Source organism: Lithobates pipiens, unplaced genomic scaffold, assembly GCF_037356315.1.
Source record: "Lithobates pipiens isolate NorthernLeopardFrog02 unplaced genomic scaffold, aLitPip1_a1.2 Scaffold_19, whole genome shotgun sequence".
Lineage (NCBI taxonomy): Eukaryota > Metazoa > Chordata > Amphibia > Anura > Ranidae > Lithobates > Lithobates pipiens.
The window spans coordinates 464,407,214-464,417,570 of NW_027507764.1; the positions used below are offsets into that span (position 1 = coordinate 464,407,214).

At 39.9% G+C, this 10,357-nt stretch overlaps 1 protein-coding gene across 1 annotated transcript in view; it reads left to right on the forward strand.

Annotated features, from left to right (window-relative positions):
- The window catches only part of MCMDC2 (minichromosome maintenance domain containing 2), a 44,626-nt gene extending 43,159 nt beyond the window's left edge, over nucleotides 1–1,467 (forward strand). Inside the window, exon 14 of the mRNA XM_077492826.1 lies at nucleotides 1,269–1,467. Coding sequence (XP_077348952.1) covers nucleotides 1,269–1,444 — 176 coding nt within the window. The 3' untranslated portion in view covers nucleotides 1,445–1,467. The remainder of the gene's footprint in view (nucleotides 1–1,268) is intronic.
- Nucleotides 1,468–10,357: the final 8,890 nt, after the last annotated feature.

Consider the following 10,357-nt stretch of genomic DNA (forward strand, 5'->3'; position numbering starts at 1 on the left):
TCACCAAACATTTGCTGCTGCTACTGCTGAATAAATTACTGTACTTAAAAACATTTGCACCTGAAAGTGAACGTTTGCTGAATGTCAGATTCGCTACGTTATAACTATGTCCCCATTACAGTGTCAAGCAGTGTAAAACCTCTTGATTTCTGATTTTGATAATCATAGGTGAAATGGCTTCCACCAAAGAGAATTGTGTAGATTAGATTAGGCGCTTTAATGATGTGAATGCTTCAGTATTCCCTGGAAAACACCATCATATTGTCTTAGGTGCAAAGAATTGTCTACCCACAAGCACCCATTGTCACAATAAGAGTTATACATTTGAATTGAGGCTCTGTAATGAAACATTCAGTCATTCCATCTTTACTAATAGGCTTTTCTGTTTCAATAATTTTTATTTGAGTTTAGCAAGTAGCCAACATGCAATAGTTGCACCCACACAGGGGCTAGCATTGACAGTTATCACACAGATTAGCCAAATAACAGCCAAAAGAGGTCATGTAAACATAGAGGAGAATGGGAACTCACACAGCAGTAGAGGATAGACCTGTTCCATAAGGCCGCCAGGGGTCCTGAGAAGATTCCCCAAACCAGTGGGGCATCCCCTGGTCCCACTAATAGGCTTTTCAAAACAGAAGAAACAACATACAGATACATAAATTCATTCACAGGGATCTGTGAGTGAAGAAACTCCAAGTCCTGTCTTGTAGTTCTCAATAGACCATGAGGGTGCTGATGAGCACCCTTGTAGTCCACTGACACTTCCTCCAGCTTTCTAACAGAAAGCCCGTACAGAAGCACAGGCAAGAAAGGTGGAGGGTGTGTCTGCAGGAGCCCGACATTGCACTCATGAGCCACTGATTGCCAGTACAATGCTTTGCATGCTCCCTTAGGGAAAAAAAAAATACACTTTTTTTTTTTTTTTTTGCAAAAATATTATTTATTTATTATTTTTTTCCTGAAAGATGAACTTAACCTTTACCTCAGAAATAAAGCTCAGCCCAGAGCATAGCTGCACTTTGTTTTACGATAAACCATTTGACAAAAACAAAAGCTACTTTTCCGCATTCGATTTTAACCTAGTGCAACTCCAGCATGTTTCATTTCATGCTATCAATTGCAGACAAATCTAGAATCATGCAGTCTTATGCTCCTTTTTAAAACAAAGTACTCCAAGTGCATTACTGGATGTTTTTCAAGTTTATTCATTATTTTTGTTTCAAGTGAAGCTATGTAAGTGACTTTACACCTGTGTTTTCATGCAGGCAGCTCAGTGTTTTCTGTATCCCATAATCCTCTATTTCCAGTTGAGCTGGTGGATGAGAGTAGTTTATGTCAGCGAGATAAATACCTGAGAGAATACCAGCACCAGCTCTTACAGTTTATTATGGCATATGGACCACCAGCAGCAGCAGCAGCAGCTTCTATCTCTGAAGAATAAGGACAATTTTCATAGAGAAGGAATTTGCCTCTTAAATACAAGAAACATTTGCATGTTTTCATAAATCAATTTACTACTGATATTTTCAACAATAAAACGGTTCACATCATTTTAACTAATATGCATTGGATGACATACCACTAAATATATTATGATCTAGATAAGTGTTCCTAGGATGAGGACAGACGATGACTTTCAAAGCAACTCTTTCAATCAAGTAGATCTAGCAACAGCCTTTTTCCCATCCAAGTGCATGCATAATAATGTGTACATGTATCCTCTCATTTTCTCTTCAAAAGAAATCTTAATGGTCTGAGATGCTGACTCAAATGGCAAACATGTAAAGCCTGGTACGTGTGCATTTTTTGGTGTTCACAAACATCTGGCACAGATCTGACCCTGTTACAGCCACTTACCTTCTGACTTTCTCGAAAAAGTTACAGGTCTGATGACTGGGTATGTGGGAATGCTGCTGCCTGCTGAATAATGCCATTTTCATCAGGGCAAAGTTACGTGTTCTAAAATAAGGCCACGGGTGGCAACAGATAGGTTGGGTTATGAATACAATGGATACAGGCAGAGGAGACGGTCCCAAAAAGGTACAATGTTCACAGGTAGTTACCAGGCAAATATATTCAGTAAGTGAGATTACATGTTGTAGACATCGTGTACCATTATGGTGAGGTAGAACTTAAATACTCTAACCACACAAGCCCTAGGGTATCTCCTCAGTGCTGGGGAAAATCTCAAAATCGTTATATGCTGCTGGAGGTTCTGTGTTTATGGATCAAAAAACAGTGTGGGATATGTTGGGACCAGGAGCTTTTTTTTGATAAATGCTCATTAAACAGCTTGGCAAGTACATACACCTGCTAGAAATTTTGTTCCAGGAAATATACTTCAAGCCCAAAACCAAAAATGTAATATATTACAGCATACCAATCATTATATATGGTGGCTGTATTTGTTTTCTTTTAGTTTTTTCTCCTATATTTGCACCTGGTGATCTGACCAGTCCTGGTGTAATGGTGTATATCCAGCCTTCCCTCTCCTGTTCTGGCCACTTTTCTTCTTCCCTTTGTACTTAAGCCCCATACTCAGATTTTCTGCTGATTTTTTTCCTTCAGATTTACCAAAACCATATAATATGAGGTCAAACCTTAGGAGTTTTGTATGCAATCAGGCAGGCCCTGGTTTTGGTAAATCTGAAGACAAAAATCAGCAGAAAATGTAATAGTGTGTATGGGGCTTAAGAGTTGTTTTTAATCCTGACGTTTTTTGATTGAGTGTAACTAGTCTTATATGTATCAGTCTGAGGCTGAAATATATGATGTTCTTGGATTTGTACAGTATTTGTATTATTATATGAAGTGAAATGTGTATGCTCATTTTCACTAGAATGATATTCACAATCTTTCCTATGGTTTTTGTTATTAATGGTAGTGTTGACCTTTTTCCAGTTGAACCCCCGACCATTCAGGTAGTCCATCCGATCTCGCTCAAATTTACCTGACTTTTTACTTATAAGGTTAGCTTCATATTCCGTCATTTGCTCATTCACTTTCACTTTCTGATCCCAAACTATCAAATGTCACAATATCAGAGAATGTGGATAATTCTTCTTGTAGAATACAAATGTCTATATGGATAGCAGAGATTTTGCTCTCTGAGTAATAATGTATTGTAACCACAATCGGTTACATTCGTGCAGACATTTTATCCAGCTCTCTTTGAGATCTTCGTCAAGAAATTAGCATCATTTCGTTATTCTTAACCCTCTTGGTATTCTCTTATTCTCTCTCTGCAGTAGCAGGATATCCCACCACTGCAACATCTCTCTTTTTAGTAGCTCTTTCAATTTGTAAAATAATGATATTATGTTGTCCTCTCTATCTGGAGTCTGTTTATCGGTTTCAATCACAGTAGTCTCTTCATTAGTTATAGTCTCAGATTCAAAATGTTAATACTGGTGGTAAAACCTTTAGCTAGTGAAGATCTTCTTAGCTGTCTTTCTTCAATGTATTTCACTATCATCACTTCAAGAAGCAGCTATATACTGAACAATAGCCCCGCTGGAAAACAACACACACTCTGCAGCAGGAGTCCCCAACCGATTTTTGATAGCAGCAAAACAAAAAATACTCGGACAACAAATAAAAAGCTGATGGCAATTGGTCTGGTATCAACAGTCTCCAGGTGATGAAGGAGAGGACATGGGAATCACTGCTGGCTGACGTGTTTCGAATGAGTACCTTCTTCCTCAGAGCCTGGCAGTGCTACCTCCTTCAGCTATTTAAATACCCAAATGCATCCATAGAACCCATCCCAGAAGGGCCCCAGGGCCCGTCCACTAATTATGGGCGTTCCAGTGGGGAGGAGCAGGACTAGAGTGACAACTCCACAATATGTATATACGTATAACATGTAGCACCAAATTCCCGCCATATAGTGCGAACATGTGAGCTCACAGATTGACATAGCGGATCTCTATAGCCAGTGTGAGAGACAATCCAGTGCTATGTACATAAAGATGCCTGATGGCCAACCAACATTACATGTAATACTATATGAGCCTGGGTCTTACCATGTGTTGGTAGGTTGATCCATACCTGTACATGCTTACATCGACTGCAGCTTTATGTGGTGGCTACCACACCAGTGGCGCTAATGCTTCATCTTAGTGGTCAGATTAGAGTCTGGAACGCACGCTGTTTTGTTTACTTTCCGGAAAACCCAGAAGTGCCTACCAGGCATCACTTCCTGTTTGCCCACAGTCGCACAGGAAATTACGTCAGCCGCTGTTGGTAGCGTCTTCCATTTTGATGTAGACTTCACATAGTGGACGAAGCAGACAATTCTACCTTTATGTAAAAACATGAATAGACATAGAGATAAGGGGGAAGACAAGTAAATATACATTGTCTATCTCACCCTTCGCATCAAGATGGAACAAAGGAGCCTGAGCCCCTCTGGGATTGGATCAGTCTGCAGCAGGCGACCTATATAGACACTTGAACAGGATAGAATACATACACATCGATGGATATACAGATGGGAAATAGTTATGCTGACATATTGACATTATTTATTATGACATATATTGACATATATACAAATACACAAATGTGGATATAGATGCACAATACAAAAGTACTAAGCCATAAGCATCTATAACTGTAGCTGGGGTATATATATATATATATATATATATATATATATAAATTAGTATATCTTATTAAAATACCATGGTATACATTTTGTAATACAAATTGAGTTCCATAAAATTGACCTTAAAAATGCATTTGATATGAAATTGGTAAATAACTTAAAAAGTTGGTAAATGAACCAACCAAGAGAGAGAGATGCATAACTATACCAACCAAGTGAGAGAGATATATGTGTACACACATGTCCACATACACACACCCCCCATACAATGTATACATACACATAGAATGTCTGAATGAAAATGCTCACAATAACTGTTGGGGCATGGTGTGTACCAGCAGAGCCTGAAAAAATGAGTTCATTAATAAATTAAACATATCTAACATAGGAAAGCCAGGGCAAGGTTTCCTACCCAGATGACTAATTGATGGAACATAGTAGATGAATATCATTTCTAAATGGGGATCTCATTCTTTTTTTGCTGAGTACACTATTATTTTACACTATTTTACATATCTCGGGATCTTCGTTGAGACCTCCAGGGGTGAGAATGCCAAGGGTGAAGATCCAGAAGGCTTCTCGCTTACATAGCTTCTGGTATCTCCTCCCTGCGTCTAGATCATCCCCAATTAACTCGATCCCAAATACTCTCATAACTGATGGATCACCCTGCACAAGGCTGGTGCCCCCTCTTTTTCTTTGCTTGACTGCTAGGATATCCCTATCCTGGAGGGCAGCAAGGCCTGAGACACTAACCATTTCGAACTCTAGATCACCTGATCAACACACTTGTGCAAGAGTATTTGTTGTTTTGCTGCTAAGTTATTTTCTAATTTCATACCAAATATATTTTTTTTTAACTGATTACTTTTTATTGAAAAATATTTTTTTACATAAGACTTGATTTCCCGAACAAAGGGAAAAAACATATATCACATCAAGAAATAAAAATTCTTTCATTAAAAATGTACCTAACAACGCAGGCGAAGTCATGCACAACATGCTAGTTGTCCCTGACCCGCCTGCTAAACACCCCCCCCCCCCCAAAACCCCATGCTACGAACACGTGCTGCTGGCCCCGGCCAACCCTATTCTGGTTAGCCGGCAGGGAGATGGCAGGGCACATCAGGGACAGAAATAAGGGATATCAAGGAGGGAGCTCCCAACCCACACCAAACCGAGTGGGTGAGCGTTAATTCTAATCCTCCGCTATCCCATCCAGTTATAAGTTATTTTGTCTTATAAACATCGCTCGTTCACACCAGATTGTAGAGTTTATGGCATTTACCCATGCTTGTAGTATTGGAGGTCTTTTTGCCTGCCAGTTCATCGCAATTAACCGTCTGGCCTGATAAAGGCATCTTAATATAGATGTCTTTGTTACAGCAGAGGTTCTACCCCTTTCCATGATCCCCAATAGACAAGTCTTGGCTTCTGGTTTCAGGGTGGTATTAAAGATCCTGTTGATTCTATGTACAATTTCTATCCAGTACCAATACAGTTTTGGGCACTTCCACACCATATGAAGAAGATCTCCTGATGCCCCACATCTGGGGCAATCATCATTAGGTTTTCTGCTTATTTTCCACATTCTTTTAGGGGTATAATATACCAAATATATTTTTAATGTCAATTTAATGGAATTACATTTGTATTACAAAATGTATACCATGGTACTTTAATACTATACACAAATGTGTGTATATATATATATATATATATATATATATATATATATATGTGTGTATATACAGTATCTCAGTACACCCCTCACAGTTTTGTAATTTTTTTTATATCTTTTCATGTGACAACGTTGAAAAAAATGACACTTTGCTACAATGTAAAGTAGTGAGTGTACAGCTTGTTTAACCACTTCAATACAGGGCATTTTCACCACCTTCCTGCCCAGGGCAATTTTCATGCAACACTGTACCCAAATGAAAGTTTTATAAAAAAAAAATTCCCTCACAAATAGAGCTTTCTTTTAGTGGTATTTGATCACCTCTGAGGTTTTTATTTCTTGCGCTATAAACAAAAGAAGAGTGACAAGTTTGAAAAAAAAAACAATATTTTTTACTTTTTGCTATAATAAATATCCCAATAAAAAAAAAATCCTCAGTTTAGGCTGATATATATTCTACATATTTTTGGTAAAAAAAAAATCGCAATAAGCGTATATTGACTGGTTTGCAGAAAAGTTATAGCGTCTACAAAATAGGGGATAGATTTATGGCATTTTTATTATTATTTTTTTTTTCTTGCTAGTAATGGCGGCGATCTGCAATTTTTATCACGACTGACATTGCGGCAGACACTATTTTGGGAGCATTCCCAAAAATAAAATATAAAAATGCACTGATTACTGTATAAATGTCACTGGCAGGGAAGGGGTTAACACGATGGGGCGATCAAGGTGTTACCTAGGGAGTGATTATAACTGTGGGGGGGGGGGGGACTCACAAGGGGAGGAGACCAATCAGTGTTCCTCTGTACTAGGAACGCACGATCGGTCTCCTCTCCCCTGCCCCCTAAATGCACGAGAAGCTGAGGACGTCATATGGGGCCTGTCCAGGATGGGAGATCATTTGACTATGGGCGGGGTAGGAAGTGGTTAAGTGTACATTTGCTGTCCCCTAAAAATAACTCAAAACACAGCCATTAATGTCTAAACCAGGTCGTCCTGGAGGTGTGTTTGGGTCATTATCATGTTGGAATACTGCCCTGCGGCTTCAGTATGTCACAGTACATGTTGCCATTCATGGTTCCCTCAATGAACTGTAGCTCCCCAGTGCCAGCAGCACTCCTGTAGCCCCAGACTAATACACTCCCACCACCATGCTTGACTGCAGGCAAGACACACTTGTCTTTGTACTCCTCATCTGGTTTCTGCAACATACACTTGATACCATCTGAACCAAATAAGTTTATCTTGGTCTCATCAGACCACAGGACATGGTTCCAGTAATCCATGTCCTTAGTCTGCTTGTCTTCAGCAAAGTGTTTGGGGGCTTTCTTGTGCATCATCTTTAGAAGAGGCTTCCTTCTGGGGCGACAGCCATGCAGACCAATTTGATGCAGTGTGCAGCGTATGGTCTGGGCACTGACAGGCCAACCTCCCCACCCCTTCAACCTCTGCAGTAATGCTGGTAGCACTCATATGTCTATTTCCCAAAGACAACCTCTGGATATGACACTGAGCACGTGCACTCAACTTCTTTGGTCAACCATGGCAAGGCCTGTTCTGAGTAGAACCTGTCCTGTTAAACCGCTCTATGGTCTTGGTCACTGTGCTGCAGCTCAGTTTCAGGGTCTTGGCAATCTTCTTGTAGCCTATGTAGAGCAACAATTATTTTTTTCCAATCCTGAGAGTTCTTTGCCATGAGGTACCATGTTGAACTTCCAGTGATCAGTATAAGAGAGTGAGAACACCAAATTTGCACATCCGTTCCCCATTCAAATATGAGACCTTGTAACATTAATGAGTCACATGATATCAGGGAGGAAAAATTACTAATTGGGCCCAATTTGGACATTTTCACTTAGGGCTGTACTCATTTTTGTTGCCAGCAGTTTAGACATTAATGGCTGTGTGTTGAGTTATTTTGAGGGGACAGAAAATTTACACTGTTTTACAAGCTGTACACTCTCTACTTTACATTGTTGAAAAGTGTCATTTCTTCATTGTCACATGAAAAAGTATAATACAATATTTACAAAAATGTGAGAGGTGTACTTACTTTTGTGAGGTATTGTGTGTGTGTGTGTATATATATATATATATATATATATATATATATATATACATATACACACAATTCTGCTCCTCCAGCTAGTAAATAGATGCTTACGGCTTAGTACTTTCATATTGTGCATCTATATCCACATTTGTGTATATGTCTATATCACTATTTCCCATCTGTTCAAGTGTCTATATAGGTCCCCTGCTGCAGACAGTGATCCAATCGCAGAGGGGCTCAGGTTCCCTGATTCCATCTCGATTTGAAGGAAGAGATAGACCGTGTATATTTACTGGTCTTCCCCCTTATCTCTGTCTATTCCCGTTTTTACATAGGATAAAGGCAGAATTGTCTGCTTTGTCCTGTGAAGTCTACATCAAAATGGAGGACGCCACCAGCAGCGGCAGACGTAATTTCCTGTGCAACGGTGGGCAAAGTGATGCCTGGTCCACACTTCCGGTTTTCCAGAAAGTAAACAAAACAGTATGCATTCCAGACACCAATCTGACCACCAAGATGAAGAATTAGTGCCACTGGTGTGGTAGCCACCACAAACAGCGGCGGTCGATGGAAGCATGTACATGTATGGATTAACATACCAACAAATGGTAAGACCCAGGCTCATATAGTATTACATGTAATGTTGGTTATCCATTGGGCATCTTTATGTACATAGCACTGGATTGTCTCTCACACTGGCTATAGAGATCCGCTATGTCAGTCTGAGCTCAGATGGTCACACTATATAGCGGGAATTTGGTGCTACATTATATACATATTGTGGAGTTGTCACTCTAGTCCTGCCCCTCCCCACTTGAGCATCCACAATTAGTGGACAGGTCCTTCTGGTATGGGTTCTATGGGTGCATTTGGATATGTAAATAGCTAAAGGAGGTAGCACTGCCAGGCTCTGAGGAAGAAGGTACTGCTTTGAAAGGCAGCAGTGGTTCCCATGTCCTCTCCATCACCTGGAGACTGTTGATACCAGACAGATTGCCATCAGATTAAGGCTTTTTATATTGCAGCTTTCCTTCACATTTGTGAGTAGTTTAATATATTATTTTAATAAACATAAGTATGTTGCTTTTATTTTTTTGACTGTGCAAGAGTATTTGTTGATCTGACCAGTAAGGCTGTTTTGTTCAGTTTAGATTTACCATCAACTGTAGTTCAAGGGCCTGCCTGATTGCATACAAATCGAAAGTGTTTAGGTTTACTGTCATACGGTTTTGGCAAATTGTATACATTTATAGCCAGCTTTAGGCTCGGTTCACACAGGGGGGCGACACGACTTGCCGTGCCGCGACCTGACAAGTCGCCCCCGTTCTGTACTACGGAACCGTTCTAAGAGGAGCGACTCGAGTCGCTCCGACTTAGAAAAAAGGTTCCTGTACTACTTTTGGGCGACTTGCATTGACTTCTATACAGAAGTCATTTGCAAGTCGCCGCGGCAAGTCGTGTCGCCCCCTGTGTGAACCGAGCCTTACACACCTATATTAATATGCCCCCACTCAGCAGCATTGTCAGCCTGAGGGAAGAGGAATGTTAGATGTACGAGCAGCTTTAGATTAGGGCTGCAACTAACAATTATTTTCATAATCAATTAGTTGCCCGATTATTATTTCGGTTAATCGATTTTCATTCAACGAATGTACAAAGATCTCACATGAATATTCTGGTCTGAAAATTGATGTGTAGCCAGCATAAGGCTTGGTAAACATCTATGCAGTTTGCATTTGATTAATTTATGCAGTGCATGTTGATTTTTGCACACATGATTTGTCTGCAATTTGCCTTTGTTTTTTTTTTTACTTTTTTGGCCACTTTGTTATTGGGATGATGGCACTACATGCTTATCTGCAGCTTCTCCATTGAAGTACAGTATATTGAACCAAACAAGCACAGTTTTGCGTTGAAAAAGGTCCTGGACCCTTTCCAGCAGCTGAAAAAGGAAGCATAGATGTGAATGTTAAATGAACTGTAGTGCGTTTCTGCAAAAAGCAGAACA